The sequence below is a fragment of the Orbicella franksi genome, chromosome 6, assembly GCF_964199315.1.
Source record: "Orbicella franksi chromosome 6, jaOrbFran1.1, whole genome shotgun sequence".
Taxonomy (NCBI): Eukaryota; Metazoa; Cnidaria; class Anthozoa; order Scleractinia; family Merulinidae; genus Orbicella; species Orbicella franksi.
The window spans coordinates 31,503,290-31,522,332 of NC_138150.1; the positions used below are offsets into that span (position 1 = coordinate 31,503,290).

Here is a 19,043-nt window from a genome sequence, read left to right on the forward strand (position 1 = left end):
ACGTTCTTAATCGACGTCAAATTGAGAATGCGTTTTTCTCTCCTTTGCTTTTACAAACACAAAGGACGGTGAATAAGACAATGAAAAGATCAAAGGAAAGCTAAATACTTCACTTAAACGAAACTTCCAAAGAGATCTTCCTATTGGTCTCCGTGGACACCGTTTACTCACCAAATGAATTGCATTTGTAGGGATTAGATTAAGCATAAATTATTCATCAAGGTACTAAAACGGTGTGTAGTTGACGAAGTTTTGTTGCGGTCTCGTTTATAGGACGCGGTCATCATTCAGCTCACACCATGGATGTCACGAGCCTTTCCAAGCTCGACGTGTTCAAGTAGGCACAGTACGGCGCTAACCGAGCGGGTGAAAGAAATGAACTCCAGAACACTACTTTTGGAGTCTAGCAACTGCAACAAGTTATGGCTTCAAGCTTTGTTTGTTTTGTCCTTACTAACTACACGATCAGAAGCCGGTGCTATTACTGTGGGATTTTTATTACCCTACAACGTGTCGGCTAATGTTTTTGGCGCTTCTGTACTATCGGCGAATGAATACGCCTCGGCGTTGCCTTTGGCAGTTGAAACGGTCAACAATGACTCATCGTTGCTTCCTGCGCATCAAATAACATTTGTGTGGAATGATACACAGTGCGACGAAGAAATTTCTGTTAAAGCGATGCTTTATCAGTTGGAGAAAGGGGTGCAAGTCTTTATTGGGCCTGGATGTACTTGTGAGACACAAGCAAAGCTGGCGGCAGCCGCAAACGTCCCGATGGTTTCATATGTAAGTACAGAATAAAATAAACTTAGTTACTAGCTAAAAGGGTTAACGATGCAGTTGTAGCTGAAGTCTTACTGCGACCACCGCTGTCAAACAACCGTTGCCTTTATGAAAGCTGCAATTGCTCCTTCAATAAATTCTTTTCATGAGAATTACAGCGTGAAATTGAGCGGTAAAGTACTTGCCCTTGATGGGGTTACTCGCTGATCTGAAGTGCTGTAGTTGACCGGACGAACTGAGTTTGTTTGGTACATTGTTATATAACTGAGTTCCAACTCAGTTCACTTACGAAAACGCAAGGGCTGCGGATATTCCACAGAAATCAAATTGGTAAAGTCTCATTCTGACCGGTGAATGATATAAATACTTTTGTACTTTAAATTCTTGCACGCGCACACGGTTGATCATGTCTTAAGCAGTTAATGAAAAAAAATAGTCTTTTGGGAATTTCATTTGACCGCTAGATCACAGAGAATGCGGGCAAACACACTTCAATTGTGTACTCTGCGTGCGGGCGAGAAATTCATTGTAATGGGTACAAGCTTCGGGCGGTTCGACAATATACCACAAACACTCGTTCAACTTGTAATTTTCGCCCGCTTTCAAAGAACTTTCTCTGCTTTTGTTATGCGATAATAAACAAAACAGTGGACGTGAATAGGCTACATAGAAGCTGCTATAAAAACATGTAGATTTGTGTAAACACAGTTCAACTCAGAAATCGACAAGAGCCGTGACGAAAACGTGAAACAAAATGCAAACTTTGTCTTATCGGTTAGTTTCCGTCTAGGATTACTGAAGTTTCGTTCACTAAGATGCGAGATCCTCAAAGGATATCATGAGATCTTGCAATAACAATAGCTTCAAGAAGTTCCGAAGCTTATAAAATAGTCTTCTCAGTAGATTTATTCCGGCTAATATGCATACATTTAGTACAAAAAAACATCATTACATTCCCTATTTACCGAAAAATTCGCCCCGATTTGATAATAATTTAGCGAAACATTATCCTGCGGAAAACCGCAGCTTAACACGTTACACCGAGTCCTTTTGGGCAGCAATTACAAAGACCGAAACAAGTAATCTTTGTCCTGCGGCACTCGTGTGCTCTGCGATGCTTATTTGTGCGTTTCGATTCCATGTTTAAGTTGACATGGACATGTTAGGCGAAATCTTGTCACCGTTGGGAAAGCGTACATTAGCAACTCTTAGCTGATTTGAAATAGTTTCATTAGCCCCATAATTTTATTGCTCAGACTTTGTATTGCGAAACAGTTTCTGATAATACTAGGTCGTCAATGGCAAGCGAGGTTTCCTCTAAAAACCTCTTTTGATGTTTGTGTTTAACGCTTATCTGTTTAAGGTCCTAAATGTGGCATATCAAAATAATTTCATATTCAATCCATAAAAGCAACACTTTGACAGAATTCAACTGACTTCGAAAGATGCCAGTGAAATATCCTTATATCAAACGGGAAAGGTCCAAACCACCGGTTCATCACGTCAAATAATGCAAATGTAAATTCGACGGTTTCGATCGAGATACTTCAGTGGTGTATATACCCACTCGCGCTGTTCAGTCAAATTACATTCAACCATCGATCATACAAAACAGACTTGTACGATTTAGACAATAAAATTCGCCACCCCGTTCATGCACGTACAGAGCCAACATTTCGTCGAATTTTGTCGTTTTCGTGCCATTGACAGAAAATAAGTCTCATAAGGAAGGCCTCAAAATATGCCGTTATCAAAATTCCAAATTCCGTGGCTACGATCGTTAAATTGTCAGTGAAAGAAAAATTAAAATAATTTACCTAAAATTTCGCAGTGAAAAGAATAATTATTAGCCAGAGAACAAGTTATCACTCAGGAGATTCAGTTCGACTAGTAAGCTGAAAAACAGAAAGGAAACACTTAAAAAGGAAAACAATACGACAAAAACCCAAATATAACGACTAACTTTTTTGGCTAGAAAAAATAATCTACATCAGATAGATCTTGATTTTACCGTAATTTCGTGCCCGCTAGTTTTGGACTTATCAATGGTTACTTCACCTTTGTGTTTAAATTTTTAGGATAAGGGAAAACCGGCTAAAAGTATACCGTTTCTAGTTTGCTATAAAAAACTTCTCATCCTCATATATAGCTACTTCTTTTTGTTTTTTAATAAAACTGAAGTAAGAAAATGTGTTAGATCTTAGATCGCTCGCGATAAAAATTCCACCTGCATCTTAGTTCAATTTGGATAATAATTTATGTACCTTCTTGACGTTAAGAAACAATTTCGTGGCGACTTATTATAATATTGACTTGCAAATTGTGACGAAAACTTTCATTTCTGTGCGGCTCTTTACATGATGTGTTAAATTCTTAACAACCAGAATTGAAACTGTTTATTAAGTAGCGGCATCATTTTGAAGGATTTAGGTTGTCTGAACAAATAAATTTGAATATAGCAAAGAGAAATTATATATCATCATTTACTGAGAAGGATGTAAAACGAAATTGACGTGAACTTTGAACGCGCAGACTGCATTCTAAACTATTTGATGGGAAAATCGAAGCAATGTTGACGTTTTTTAATGTATAAATTGATATTGCTTTCCCCTCACATTTCGTGAATCATCAGGCTATCCATAGATCTTTTAAAGATCTGATAGCAAGAATTACATCCGAAAATAAAATTTTAAAACGTCTTGGATCACCATCTTCGAATTCCGTCGTTCAGTACGCCAGACCGAAATGATTTGAAGTAGAAAGCTAACCATACTTAAAGCACTATAAAGTTCACTTTTCATTTTTGTTGTTTATAGCTGGTTTTATTATTATTAAATAAATAAACTTGTTCAGGTTAGACGCAGTGTAGACGGACTTTGATGCAAATACAATGAGTTTATGACCCATTATCGAAAAATACCGCTTCGTATTAACCGAAAATATGGGAGTTGTTTCCCCGGGTCATTACCTGAATATGTATTTCTCAATAACACTTGCAAATTGTTTTAAAATAAATCCCTAAGATACGGCTTTTCGGCGATAAAAGACCGAATTATGAATTATTTATCATCCATATGCCTGATTTTGACTTGTTTAATGCGCTTATGGTCTCATAAAAAATATCCGTCAATAAAATTGCGCTGGGTAATTTTCACAATTATTATTCGAGAAGAGAAAAATTACAGCATCCTCGCATTCATGAATTTTTCATGATTGTTAAATTGAAAGGAAAACATTTTTCGTCAGTTTTATGAACCTTTAATCACCTGCTGAGTGACGTGTATATTTACTTCAAGCGGGGAATAACTAAATTCGTATCTAAGAGGGAATATTTATTGATATTAACAGTGCCATAATTCTCGTTACACCTGCAGCGATTAAAAGAGGAAAGGAAATAGCTTTCCACGTTCGTGACTAAATGACAGATTGAATAAGACAAGGTTTTTGGTGCTGTATAACCTCTGTAGAAAAGAAAAGACGAATAAACATTAGATTGCAATTAATCCTCGAGCGTCAAACTGCAAAGTTTGATGTACTTGTTTTGGCGAACCCTTCCTTGGAACTGTCCTTGTCGTTGAAGCCGATTCATCCTAGTTATATGTGAACAGGCTCCTTAGAGAGGTATAAGGCGAAAATGAAAAAGAGCGGAAAGCTCATTTAAAGCAATTTTTCCATGAAACACGTACGCAATGTTATAGTGAATAATTAAATGTGACAAGGCTTTTTAAACAATGCTTTGTACTTGTGGGTGTAGAGAAAATTAAACAAAATGATGAATACATGGAACGCATTTTTTTTCTTTCTTGATAAGAAAGTTCTACACTCTTGATAATTCGTATTTTTCTTCCGACGTAATAGTTTCTTTGATCTCAGTCGCCCACGTTCCCCTTTACACTGTATGGAATTAAACAGTCAATCAAAACAATACTGCGAATTTTTGCAGTTGATTAAAGCTGCATGCCCCCAGCGGTTTTATTTATCTCTCGGATAATTCGTGATGTTGATTCCGGGTTAACCCCTGTCGATGATTTATGTATTTCTACAGCCGTGTTTCTGTCGCTGTGTCGTTGCATAGAGACAGTATCTCCTCCCACCTCAACTTCCGCCACAAAAGATGGAACGGGTAGGTTAAGCCTTAACGGGCAAACCTGAAGAGGTTTTTTTTGTCGGCGGTACTTGTACACTTGTTTTAATGAAACAAGAAGCGGGGATTTTGGGCGTAGCAGTTCCGGCCTATAGAAAAACTCGTGCCAGTGACGCCGGTGTTGGGGATTAAGTTCATTATGGGTTTCCCTTCAACAGTCACGACAACTGGAATGAATGAAACCTTGTGGTGGTTTTTTGATGGAGACGGGCCAAAGAGCACGCGATGTTTACAGGGAAGGGAATACAGAACACGCGCGTGGGTTTACTTTAATTGTACTGAGTTTAAAACTTTGAATAGGGTGCGTCAGAAGTAGGGTAGGCATATTCAAGTATTGCCAATTCAAGGACAGTCCCACACAGATCTGTTTTTGAAGAAAAAAAAAATAACTGTCCATAATTAAGTAAACTAGCATGGGTGCTGTAATGACAGGATGAAACAAGAGTAAACCTATACCGATCTAGTGGGAAATAAGAGAATCTCAAAGTTCTCCCTCCCTCACCTCCTCGATATCTTCTTCCGAAATCAACAATCAATCCGTGAAAAAAACAAACTGCGTAATTTGCCTAATAACTATGACATGTGACACACAGGGCACCAAAGGCAGACTCCCTCTGATCCAGGTTAGCTCTGTAAAATCTTGATCAAACTAACTCACAGGAAGTAACAACAGATAAACTATTAAAATTTAGTAACAAAAACTTTATTCTTTTAGCGGAAAAAAATTTTCAGCGGGAAAAAAATCTTCGTATTTTTAACAAATAACCTGGAAGACAACCATCGGCAGATAGTCCATCCCATGGCAGTGCCACAGCACTAGCCAAAACTGAACAGCCCCCCCCCCCCCCAACCCCTAACCCAGTCTTGCGTATGTGCTGTTACAGACACGTGCCTCCAAATCAAGACAGGAATTTAATAAGATCGCTATTCCTAATTGCTTTGGCTGATTTTACGTCCACAGATGTGCACAGATGAGAGGCTTTCGGATAAAACGCTTTACCCGACTTTTTCACGCACAATCCCACCTATCAGCGGACTCGTCCCACCTTTGCATGCTCTAATGAAACATTTCAACTGGACTCGTATTGGGCTTCTTGCTCAAACCACTCAACCATGGTCTCAATGGAATGCGTTAGAAAAGGGCTTAAGAGATGGAGGCTTAGTTGTGGGCATCGTTCGGACGATGACATTTGGTGTCCATTACAACGCCACCAGCTTGGTGCCTGAATTTGAGGAACTTCTTCGGAATACAGCAAACGAGTCACGAGGTAGATTCTATCACTATATAATGAAGTCACTATTTTTGTTTACCTTCGTCTATTTAGTAGAAACTTGCCTCAGCTTAGTACAAATCGTTGAATTTAATTGTTTCTTTCGCTGGTAGCAATCGCACATCCGAGATTTAAAGCGCGGCATTTCTTCCATCTACACAAAGTGATGCTATTTCTACATTTAATATTCCTTATAATACTCACAAAGTGTATCAGTCATATTATATTTCAAATATCGGCTAACCCATATATGCTTATGTAGCACTGCCCAACACGCGCGTAGTTTGTAAAGAACTACCATCCCTTAAGGGGTGAGTATCCTTACCGCGAGTCGTTGCGTGCTTCGAAAACAGGAGGTAAGTCCGCCCTGGTGAGCCACACGGTTGCACATGTGTAAGCTTTGACGTGAGCATAAAGTATCTTTTCTTCCTTTTACCTAAACCACATGCAGCTGAAAAATCACAGACAACAATTTGTGGAAGTAGCATGACCTGATGCCAAATTTCTCAAAAGTTGTCGACAGATTTCCACAGAAAATATCGAGTTTAGTATTAAACATCTAATCTAACATTAGGATATAAATGGGAGCTGTCTCCTCGCATCCGTTTTTTTTCAGTTTAAAATTTGGCCGTCGTAGAATACGCAGAGTGTGGTCATCGCGCGCTGTTGTTTTGTGGAAAATGGCATAGAAATGTACCAAGAATTATAACGCATGCGCGTAGCCATTGTACTTGTCGTATTGCCGTTGCCGTTGCGGTTTGACTCTCTAAAATCGAAAAAAAAACCCTGCATAGGAATGAACACACAAACAAGCACAAAGCAAACGAAAGCCCAACCGGACAAAAAGACGGTGGAGAATGTAGAAAACATCTGTGCTATGAATCTTCACCATCCCGCAATTTCATCTCATGCAGTTTTCTTGAGGGTCGCTTGGACTATCCACGCATCGCGCGAGTAACATCCACGGAAGAACTGAGTACCATGTCTAAAATAACTTAAGATGGATTACCTTTGAAATAAGCCTATATGGAGGATCCACTCTCTTACCTTGGTCTTTTCTTGACCAAGGTTATAGTTGCACATGTACCGAGCTATTAATGACATTAAAGCATCCCCACCTACTCCTAAGGCAGTCTTTTCTTTATTAAGGATCTCGTAAAGCTTACCTCTCTGTAAAACGTTTAACATAACATGGTCAAGACGAAAACAACTTTGTATTCCACAGTTATCATTCTAGCCATGCGTTACGCCTATGCGCTCCAGGCCTTGAACTTCGCCGCAAAACTTGGTTTGAACGACGGTCACTTTGCATTCATCGTGTTCGACTTGGATTTGGACCTCGCGGGAAATACCAAGAAAAATATCACATTGACGTGGGGAGAAGATCCAGAAAACCGGACTGCTCTGGCCTTTCAATCGGCTCTGCTTATTTCCGTCAACAACAGTGTAAGCAGGGAATACTCGACTTTCATTGAAGATGTGAAAAAGAAGAGTGCGACTTCTCCTTTTTACACAACCGTGCATCCGGGATACACGGTGAGTGTTTGACAGGATTAAGCTAAGTACAGGGATCTACTTTTGATATAATATCTCATTAACAGACCTTACTAAATAATGGTTATAGGAGTGAGAATAAAGACAATGGTTAGTCAATTAGTAGCTAGCTATCGCTGGTCATCATCATCCTTTATCAGCAGTTCCTGTTATTTCCCGAGTATGTTCAGCACAATATGACCATGCATGGCTGTTTGTTGCCTTGTGATCATGTGACTGGCGCAACTCAGACTTACAATCATGAAACAGTCGAGCCTTTCCCCTCGAACACCTCTATAGTATGAACACCTCAGTTATGGACAGTTCATTCACATGGAATCCCTGAGAATTCATATAATCTTTACCTAGTCCATATCGCGGACGCTGAGCCCAGCCCTTTTAGAGTCCGTGTCATGGTCTCATTTAGGGTTTTCGCGACGAAACGCCACTGTACTGTTTTTAAACGTCAAGATATCCTTTTGGGTTACACCCGAGGCAATGAAAAAAAATAATAATAAAATATGTCTGTTTTAAATTGGTATTTTTTAAAGGTCAAATAAAGCTCGAACCATCACCGGATTAGTCTCCTTTGGGGGTTTTTCGACGAGAATACCCCACATTTCCATAATGGATTGTCCCCTGCATCCCGAGCTATGTCCAAAAAAGATCATGTGCAAGTTCATTTGTTTTCAATATTCAGTTTGATCTCAAATTTGTGATCTGTTGTAAACCGATGTTTTCTTGAATAACACATTGTTGTAACGTTATGTGGAAAGGGACACTTTTTGCATTAGAAATAATTGAGCCTATTAGTGAGATCTTTAAATGTTTCACATATACCTTACTCTCGTTTCCAGCCCCCCATAGAGGCGGCCTACTTGTATGATGCTGTGATTCAATACGCTGCTGCTTTGAATAAGACGTTAAATAAGGGCGGCAAAGTTTCCGATGGAGAGAAAATCACGCAGAATCTGATGGGCCACTTCTTTAACAGTGAGTAGTATCTCACTGCCAACTTTGTAATTTTTAAACTACATGTAGGTCGTGGCTAAAACGGACACAATGGTTGGTTGGAAATATATAACCAGTTTCCCGGTGTCCGTATGCCGGTGAGGAAAACGAAAGGGAAAAATGAAAAAGGTTAATAGCGAGGGCACCTCCGTTTTTCCCATTGATTTTTAGGGTTTTCAATATTTCTTCGCAAGAAATTTAAAACACCGAATGACTTGTTTTCTGGCTCTACCTTGAACAGGCTCTAAGCTTTAAAGTTCCTGACCTTCCAAGGGTAAAAAGAGATGATTTGAATTCAAAACGTGCGAAGTTAGTGTACATAATTATATGACACACCCAGCGTTGAAATAGTACAGTACCAACTGATTTTAGAAAGGAAGCCACAAAGTTAAAAGGCAAATCACTTCAATGGCAAATAAATTCCCTCACGAATCGGACAAATTATGAAACGCATGCATGTTTTCTAAGCGCAAAATTCCCCAAAACTCTCCTTTCTTCTCCCCAATACTTCCGTCTACGAAAACGTGGCCAAACATTACCTAGAAGAAAAATAAACGAGATTATTTGACTGCTTGTTTTCCTTTCTTCCAAGGTATACTAGGTTACGATCGTTATATTAACGCTGTCGGAGACGCAGAGTTCAACTTGGTTTTGATGGATTATAGAGAAAGTAATAACGGTAAGATGTTCAGCCGATTATGATTTGAAAACAGGGCTTTAAATCTGTCACATTGCATGAAGGAAACTGACTCGTCTCTAGGTTTCTCTTGCGAAAAATTATCATTAAGACGTGAGTAACGAAATGACTGGTGACGAGTCAGGGAAGGAGTGGACGTTCCTTTAGGAGCGCAAAGCAGAATTAATCAGCTTGCAAGTTTCTTTTCCTAAATTGTTTACCAAAGTTATTTCACAAGATTGTCAAATAGGCACCGACCTTTAGACGGCGCTATTAAACACTACTTTTATTCTTTTGTCAGTTTTTTACTATTTGACACAACCGGGGGCTGACTGTTAAATTCTGTTTTACGGATTTTGTTGGCGCAAAATGAACAAGAGTTCTCGCATTCGTTTACTGATGATAGTACTTCAACTAAACGGGCTGAAATCTGTTTTAAAAACTATTAATTTCCATATGAGTATTTTCTGATTACAGTAATGTTTTCACTGCAGGAATGTTTCAGCAAGTTGGAAACTTTGTTGTTAACAGTGCAGGAAATCACAAACTTGTGTTAGATGACTCAATCATTTGGCCCAATGACGCGTCTGCACCTTCCTCGGATGTACTGAAGTGTTGGTCCTGTGACGAACATTGTTATAACGGTAAGAAGACAGTAGACAGAGAATTCATAAAGTAGACTATTAGTCAGGTTGAAAAACACCAAAGTGGGAATAATACATCGAACAAAAGAGAGTGTCCGTCACCTCATTTTCCAAACACCGATAAGAGAGTTGAAAATACGTCGCACAGCGCAGTCACGGTAGAAAATCAGCAAAGTGGGAAGTAATATATCAAACACGAGATGCCGTGTTTTACCAGATTTTCCAAAAACCCAGAAGAGACTCGAAAATACGTCGCGCACTGAAGTATTTTTGAAAAAAAAAAACATACACCCCCGAGGTTGTTGGAGTTAATTTTAATGGAATCGTGAAGGACGACTGACATTGGCTGACATTGGCTGACACTGGCTGACATTGGCTGCCATTGGCTGACATTGGCTGATGTGAATCGTAATTTATGTTACTAGCTTTTCATAGGATCATATCGTTTTAGGTTATAGTAGAGAATGAACAATAATACTATTGATTTTAAAATATCTTTAAATCACGTACTAGTACAGTAATTACGATATTCCGACGAATTATTGTTCCTGAAAAAGACAATTTGCTCAGCGCATATTACTTAACGCACCTCATTTGTTCTATTTTAATAACAATACAAGAAAGTGCCAAGTGGAGGAAAGCCTTAGAAACCAATTGAATAAAATTTAAGAAAATTGCTTAATTTTTCATGTAACATATAGATTATTATTCGTTTACAATCTATTTATTGTAATATGCTTGTTAAAGTGGTTATGGTCAATTTTTATGTTACAAAATACAATGTCATTTCATCATTTCCTAAAATATATATTACCTGTTTATGATGTGCCATATGCTCACAATTTCGTTAATTATGATTGTTGAGCACGAAATGTGAAATTGCTGATCTTATTTTTGTGCGCCTATCAAGGGCTAATTCAAAAGTGTCTTGTATTACAACCGACTTCAAAGCAAGCGAAAAATGGTCACCCCGGAGGGCTTCCTTTATTGTGTGTACTTCATAAGAAAATTTAATTTCACCTGACTCATGCACACCACAGATAAACAACTCACTTCACTATGTTTGTAGTTTCACCGTGGTTACAACTCAAATGTCAACATAATTTAAAGCACTTAGAGCTTCTCAGCAAACATGGATGGTTCATTAATGTTCAAAGCTCGTTTTCTGATTTTGGCTGCAACATTTCTAACCGTGTTCTCCTGTTCTGTACTACCAGAGGGAAATTTGACCATCGGGCTGATCCTTCCGTACAGCCGCTCGGCTGGCGGAGGGCGAGGTATCCAAGGCATTCATTACGCTTCTGCCATAACTATCGCGGTGGACAACATCAATAAAGATCCAAATCTTCTGCCTGGAATTCGCCTCAGCTTCATTTGGGACGATTCTGAGTGCATAGAAGAGAAGTCAATCCAAGCGTTCATAAGTCAATGGCAGAGGAAAGTGGATGGTTTTATTGGGTTTGGTTGCAATTGTCACACACAAGCTCGACTGGCTGCGGCCTTGAATTTGCCTATGGTCTCTCATGTAAGTATAGATATTTTTCTGGAAAAAATTCATCTCGAAAGGATGAAGATAGTGAAAATAACTAAAATTTCTCTAACATTTAAACCCTGTCCGATCTCAGTTTTGGATTACATCACCGAGTATTTAATTTACTTTTCTTATGCCAGATATGTTATGGAAACTCGACCGCAAACTGTTACAAAACAGCTACGTGTCTCGGTTTGGATTCCTGAGACTCGCTGAAGCTAAATTGTCGCCGCTTAAAGGTCTTAAGACAAGAATACGCACTGAGAATATGCCGGAGCAAAATCAAGGCTTGTGCCGGCATTTCTCTATTTTACGTAGAAGATTGGCAATAAAAAAAATCTTAAGCAGCGTTCTCCCCAAAAATACCCCAAGAGAAGCGATAGAGGTACTAAAATTCACACCGTTTTGTCGCTTGTTAAGGCACATTTGGCCAGCTAAAACGTTTTAACAGTCTTCGAGATGTATGTTAAAAAACTTTCTCATAAATGCAGTAAATGATTTAGAATTCTATAATGAATATAAGGTGTCCGCACCAAAAGGTAAAAATTGTCGGAAACTAATATTGAGGATAATTTTTGCGTATAGATTTTTTTGAGTTAGATTCCGGTGTTTTGTCCTTTATTACCAAACGGAGGAAATGAGTTTGAAAATTAGACAATCATGACACCGGCGCTAGTGAAATGTTAATATCACTGATCATCATCTGTATTTGTATTTAGTATTTTTTTTTTTAGTTAGATAAAAAAATCAGGTAGTTTGACGAGTTTCAGTAAAAATCAGTAAACTGGAACGTTTTGTCAAGTTCATATTTATATTTTTAACAGAATTTTTCTAACCACCTTGGGTGTACTGGCAGCTGGGAGCGCCAATCTCTGAACGATAAGTCTATTACAATTTTATCAAGTATACAAAAGTGTCCATTCAGAAAAACATATCAAATGATGCCTGCGGGGGATTGAGGGATTTTTCCTTTACAGCTAAATTAATTAACATGTAAATTGTCGGCCGTTTTAACGTCTGACCAAGCTGGAGGAATCGACTTATACGACCTTTCTGCTTGTTTTTTTTTATAAGGATGATTTGTTTGCAAAATATCTAACCAAGAAAAGCGAGTATAAGTGGAGCAGCTGTTCATAGACCATGCTGTGATTCACAGACTAAACAGTCAGTTGACATTGCTTTCTAGAAAATTGATTATCTTATATTCCGACTTCATATTAATCATGAAGGAAGAACCAGAGAAGATTTTAATGGCTTTTTCTTGTTTTTCAGTCTAAACTATGCTAATTAGTCTCTTTAAATACCACCTATTCCATACGTGAAGGTGTAGGAAATGCCATCTGCGCGCTTTCTTCGTTATTGTGTTTATTTGTTTTTTGCACGGAAATTAAAAGAGGTCATACAACAGCCATCTTAAAATCAACTTCAAAAACAATCAATTTTGAAAAGTGTGTGTCGCGTGTCTTGAAACAAGCAGAGCTGAATACACTCCCTACAGACATCCCCGCTTTCGCCGCATTGCTAACGCTGTGATACAACAGACCAATAGAAAATCAAATTTGGACTGCCTGATCAAGAGTTCTGCCGGCCTGCATACTTGTAACTATGCCACTGCGTATCTTCCACAACATCAATAATTTGTGTTTTTTGCCTTCCCTCACCAAGCTGTGTACATCGGACGAGGTTTCCAACAAAGAGCTTTATCCAACCTTCGCAAGGACAATCTTTGACGACAACAGTATTGCTCCATCGGTGTTGGCGATACTGGACCATTTCGACTGGAACCTGGTGGGAATTATCAGCGAAAACGAGGAGGGCTGGGAACGAAGAGGAGACTTTCTGGATTCGTTCTTGACATCTCAAGGAAAAACCGTGTCAATGCATGGGAAGGTTCAGTATGTTTTATTGTACCACAAGAAACAAGAGTACAGCGAACATTATGAAGAAGTCATGAGGCAAATGAAGGACAAAGCTAGAAGTGAGTTTTTTTCTTATATCATATTATGTCATTGCTTGTGTATAAGCCTAATCAGCCTTGATATATAAGCTGTCGACTTGTTTTGATCTAACAACAAGACTATGACTCTGAAATAGAGCCAAAATGTTGCAAAAATTTTCTGCATTGTAATAAACCAAAACGTGGTTTTCATCGATGTTAACAATCCTCGGACTCGTCCTGTTTATGTTATATTCAAAACTGTAGGATGGTGCTGGACTTAATTTACCCTCGGCATTTACCATTACGAACAACACGTTCATTAAAATAATGAAAACTAGTTGTTCCCCCATGTGTGATTAATTTAAATCGAAACTTACTTTTTCCATCTTGAGCGAGGTTTGGACATGAAGTATGATGAGCTATGATCTCCTCATTTTGTTTTCATTGTTCAATAAGCGTCAAGAATAGTTCTAAAGCAGTTGTTGAGAGAAACTTTGTACTACAAAAGCGTAAAAGAGTACGCGACAATGCCGAAAGGAATTATGGGTAGAGTTGGATTCCCAACGGCTGATCAAATTTCCTTGTGTTTCAGCCTGGTAAAAGGGGAAAAAAATAATTAACACTTGCGTCTGCGATTTCTCCTTCCTTCGCGCTAACACACCGTGATCAATCACAACAGTAAACCAGAACTACACAGGACATCTTTCGGTATTGGGGCGCCCGTGACTCTTTAACGCTTCTCAGGACAACCCTTCTCGTGACGGCTGCAGACAGTTGGCCAAAATGAGTTGTCGGTACATACATACTTCCGCTGCAAATGAATTTAAATTGGATATTAACCCCCTTTCCAATCATGCCAGTGTTTGGATAAGGGGAACCTGCGGGAAGTGGGGGGGGGGGGGTGGATATCTCTCGGGGAAGGGCGGGAGATTTGCCCAAGGTTCTCGGCAAACCATTTCAAATCAAAGTGTGTTTTTGTGTTCTTCAGTCATCATATTCGCCATGGAACGGCGCCTGGTGCGTGAGGGAATGTACTACGCATCTAAACTAGGAATGAACAATGGAGATTACGCGTTCATCGCTTTCGAACTGGATCCAGTCCTGGTTGAGAGATATGTAGGAAGTCCAGAGAAATGGTTTCGTGGGCAGTATCAGGCAACAAAGACTCTAAACGATGAAGAGAAGAAGGAATTTAACAAGGCCTATAAATCAATGCTGGTCATGGTCTCCAACATTCAGCAGATTGGAAAATATAACAACTTTACTACTGAAATGAAGCACAGGATGTCGCAGCCTCCTTTCTGCAGTGATGCCTACGTTGGATTCAATATATTTAATAACGTCTCAGTTCCTAAATTTATCAGACCGGTAAGTGTTAGTATTTATTCACTTATTAGTTTTAATGTTGACAACCGGTCCAGTGAATTTGAAAGGAAGACATATCAAGGCTTTGAGGAAAGGGAGATTTTTCTCCTAAAAGACTTCTACCAGGCAGGCAAGTCGTTCGCAATCGCACCAGAACTGTCGCCAAGAAATTAAAAATAAAAAAATCAAATATTCAGAGACTGGTTTGCGTAAGTCAAGGGACTTACGCCGATTGACTCTCGGGGCGCTTTTCCGAAAATTTAGAAACGGGAACAAAAAGTAGGGAAATTTCTGGGGAAAGTTTCCAGACATTCCGGAAATGGTTGAATTTCCGAAAAGCGAACCGGAAAGCGGAAAATCAAATGGAACAGAAGTTCCAGGTAAAGAAATTCCGAAAATTTGGGTATACGTTACCTCGAAAGGTTGTGCTCTTTTCTGGAAATTCCTGAAAACGCTGTTCCATCCATCACTGGAAATTTCCGGAAATTCAAACCAGAGTTTTGGTTGAATGGAAATCGCCCTCGAGCTCTCGTGTAGGCTTCTTTAATTTGCTTGTCTCTGATATACTTTTCTCTGCCCCTCACTTAGGCCCCAATAGAGACGGCCTTCCTGTATGATGCAACATATCTGTATGCTATTGGAGTCAACAAGACACTTGCTGAGGGAAAAAGCGCTACAGATGGCAGAGCAGTGATGAAAAATATTTATGGGCATGTGTATTCCAGTAAGAGATGAATCTGAGGAAAAATTATTTAGCCAAAAACTGATTTTACGATATAGTGACACTTCTTTGATCTTCTTTCTTTTCAGGTATTCGCGGCTTTGATATTTTGCTTGATAAAAACGGAGATGTTCAACACAATCTTACTGTGATGGCCTTCGATGACGACACTGGTAAGATTTCGAGGCCTTTTATTAAAGGCGAAACTATCCCCCGAAAAACGAATTTGTTTTCCTTTGTCCTGGTTCTTCTTCGGTCTTGATGATGGTTTGACTTTCCCTCCCGCATGGTAATCGAAAATTCCAAAAAATCTCTAGTGTATTTAGAATTTGTGGCCGCCATGATTTCAAATTGGCTTGTACGGTCATTTTAAAATCGTACAACAAGGCCTATTGTAATCGAACTTGATCGATCGCATGTTTCTATCCAATGCTATGTTTGAAACATAAAACTCGCGCTTTTAAAGGAACGTTTCTAATTGTTACAATCAGAAGAGATCCAAGATAGTGAATGATGAAAGCATATCCTTTGACGTCTCTTTTCACGACCTCTTCCCCTTTTTAAGCCCTTAAGAAAGAACTTAGTCCGGTCTGAGAAAGCAAGGTGAAAGATTCACAAACCCCTGCGCCAGTCTGTTTTGCTATGTACGCTTCTTACAAATTTATATACTATTGTATTTACCACTGTTCTCAAGCCAGTAGAATGGTCCTTTCCCTCTCTGACACACGCCTGCAAGTCCAACTCAGGTTCACCAAGTCCAACCCAGGTTCACCAAGTCCAAGATGGCCGACGACTTGAGAGGGAATGAAAAGTGGTCTTCGAAAGAACGAAGAGGTGGCATTACATGTTGCCTCCCCGAATGCTTCAATAATTCAAGGAGAAAGGCTCAGGTTAATTATATTTTCCCGAAAGAGCCTGCATTGAGAGAGAAGTGCATAGAACTTATCGAGAGCGAAAGCTTTAGTCTAACGAGCCACCGAGTATGCTCGGCACAATTTGAAGGTGGGAGGAAAAACTACATGAACAATGTAGCAACCGTACATGCTGACTGTGCATTTCAGTTGTTGGTGTAGATATAATTCGAGTGCGAGTACCGAAACGAGGAGTTTTCAGAAGGTAAATTTTCGTCCGCACTGTCCGCCATCGTGGGCTGGACTTGATGAATACAACTACCATAACATCCTGCAGGAAAATCTCATAGAGGGAAAGGGCCATTTGATGCATGAAATTTCTGTTACAAGTAGGCGGTTCACGTCAAATGAAACCTCAGAAGTTTATTGCTATCAAGTAAAAAGCAAATTTCGCTGACTGTTCTTTGGTTCTATGGTTTCTTTTGTTATTATTTTGTTGTGTAGGTGATCTCCACTTTGACAACAAGGGGATGTTTAGTATAGAGGCGAAAATTAACATGACTCAGATAAAATTCCAGCTGTATCCTAATGCTACCATCTCGTGGATAAAAGGAGCACCGCCGGCTGATGCCCCCGAGTGCGGGTTTGAAAATGAGAAGTGCGTTGAGGAGGCGACTCCAAAGTTAAGTAAGTTTAACCGGCTCTTGGAAGCTGCCATTCAAAGGAAACATTGCCGACATTTTGTCGCTCGCTTCAAGAAATCAAGTCTAGTCAAGTTAAATCCTTTGGTTGATTGAAATGACGTCATTAAATGACACCAAAATCGAAGGAAGTGGTTCATATAAACGTTTCGGGCATTTTATGACTGTATCTCTATATTGAAGACAATGGAAAACTGCGCTTAAGAGAGCGAAAAATCACTTTTCTCTGCGCCAATTAGGCAATTTTCTGGTGTCCAATTTTCCGGTGTTCAAGTCACGACAATTCCTCGCAGTATTTTGTTACCTGCGTTACATAACGGTTGTTCTTATTGAGGACTATAATTCTTCGACTGTCTAGTTCTTGACCAATTAGCGCGCGAGAATTCTGCCGAGTGCTGAAAATATAATTTTTGCCGTGGCAATTTACATCGAGTTAACAGAGGTCAGCAGGAAAAAGGAAAACAAAACCACAAGCAAAAAAGAGCAAGGCAAGTCATTTTCCGAAGCCAAAAGAGAACCAAGTGAAATTTTAAAACTAACGGCGAGCGCATTTGAATTTGTTGGTAAAGTACTAGTGTATTTTGGCGATAATTATTATGACAGGCAGAGAAAAAGAACTCAGAAACTATATAATTTAACAATGCGTTGGATACTACTGGTTAACATACATGTATGTTAATTTTCTTTCATGAAGCGGTGGCAGAGATCGTCTCTATCTGTCTTGGCTGTGTTGTTGTCGTCATTCTGTTTGTTGGAGCCATCTTTTATAGGTAAGTTTCTCGGCCACGGTTACGACAGTCAAGAGGCGTGATTTACATAAGATAGCTGAATGTAATACTACTTCATCGAGATAGGAGGGGGAGGGGACAGAGGGGGGAGCAGTGGGGCAGGAACACAGTGAGTTACCATCTAAACAGAGCCAAAACTTTCATTCCATGCTTGAAGCTTTCTTCGGGATAATCATAATTCCAGTTTGATATTAGACAAAATTAAAATGAACCGATGGAAAAACATTTACGAAATTTACAGAAATCCATACTGACAAGTTATGAAACTTACTCGCAATTGACTTCCTCCTAGACTAGCTTTTAAAGTCGTACTTTCTAAAGCCGGATAAAGAGACTGGATCTTAAGCCGGATGATTACAAACTTCCAGTTTGAAAGTTTGCTGTCAACTGAATCATAGAAGTTACTGAAATTCAATATGGTTGCGTCTCGGCAACTATTTGTCTTTATGAAATATAGTCTCAAGATTGTTACATGTATTGTTGTAATCTCCGAATTTCCGCCACACTTTTTGAGCTCTAGTCAGAAATACCTATTTTTCCTTTAAAGGAAGCAGAAGCTTGAAAAGGAATTAGCGAGTAATTTATGGCGAGTGAATTACAGCGAAATATCCCTACGGACCAAAGGAAGACAGCCAGGATCGCTACGAAGCCAGGTACAACGCATTTACTGCTAATTTGTTATGATTAAGCAGTTTTTGTAGAGTCGATCCTGATCGATCAGCCGGCCCAGGATGCACGATGCATGACAATTTTAACAAAATACTTTTCGACTTAGTTAGTCCAGGTCCAGGAAGAGAAATATAGTTCGCTTTTACTGTGCTGAATCCGTACACCTTAACATTGAGCTCATATTATTTACGTGAAAGTGTATTATATTCTTGTAGGTTAGCTTGATTTCCGCCGAGAGCTATGATAACCTGAATCAACGCCAACTCTTTACATTGGTTGGTTATTGGAGGGTAAGTCATACACAGCTTTCTTATATTCACTATCTTGTAGACTATCAAGCAAAAAACAAACAAACAAACAACAACAACAGTCACGCGCCGAGCCAATGCCGCTCAATTACGTCCTGACGCCATTGC

The 19,043-nt window shown here is 39.3% G+C and overlaps 1 protein-coding gene across 3 annotated transcripts in view; it reads left to right on the top strand.

Moving 5' to 3' along the window:
• LOC145488975 (atrial natriuretic peptide receptor 1-like) overlaps positions 1–19,043 on the top strand; it is a 42,867-nt gene that overhangs the window by 12,126 nt on the left and 11,698 nt on the right. The window contains exons 2-16 of one of the 3 annotated variants that reach the window (XM_081467842.1): positions 274–786; positions 5,889–6,195; positions 7,424–7,734; positions 8,589–8,724; positions 9,335–9,421; positions 9,913–10,062; positions 11,280–11,587; positions 13,259–13,571; positions 14,521–14,900; positions 15,486–15,621; positions 15,708–15,791; positions 16,974–17,156; positions 17,865–17,940; positions 18,506–18,611; positions 18,843–18,917. In XM_081467842.1, the coding sequence (XP_081323968.1) occupies positions 304–786; positions 5,889–6,195; positions 7,424–7,734; positions 8,589–8,724; positions 9,335–9,421; positions 9,913–10,062; positions 11,280–11,587; positions 13,259–13,571; positions 14,521–14,900; positions 15,486–15,621; positions 15,708–15,791; positions 16,974–17,156; positions 17,865–17,940; positions 18,506–18,611; positions 18,843–18,917 (3,135 nt within the window). In that variant the 5' untranslated portion in view covers positions 274–303. Of the gene's footprint in view, positions 1–37; positions 787–5,888; positions 6,196–7,423; positions 7,735–8,588; positions 8,725–9,334; positions 9,422–9,912; positions 10,063–11,279; positions 11,588–13,258; positions 13,572–14,520; positions 14,901–15,485; positions 15,622–15,707; positions 15,792–16,973; positions 17,157–17,864; positions 17,941–18,505; positions 18,612–18,842; positions 18,918–19,043 lie in introns of those variants that run through there. The other 2 variants (XR_014049546.1, XM_081467841.1) reach the window with 2 other exon arrangements.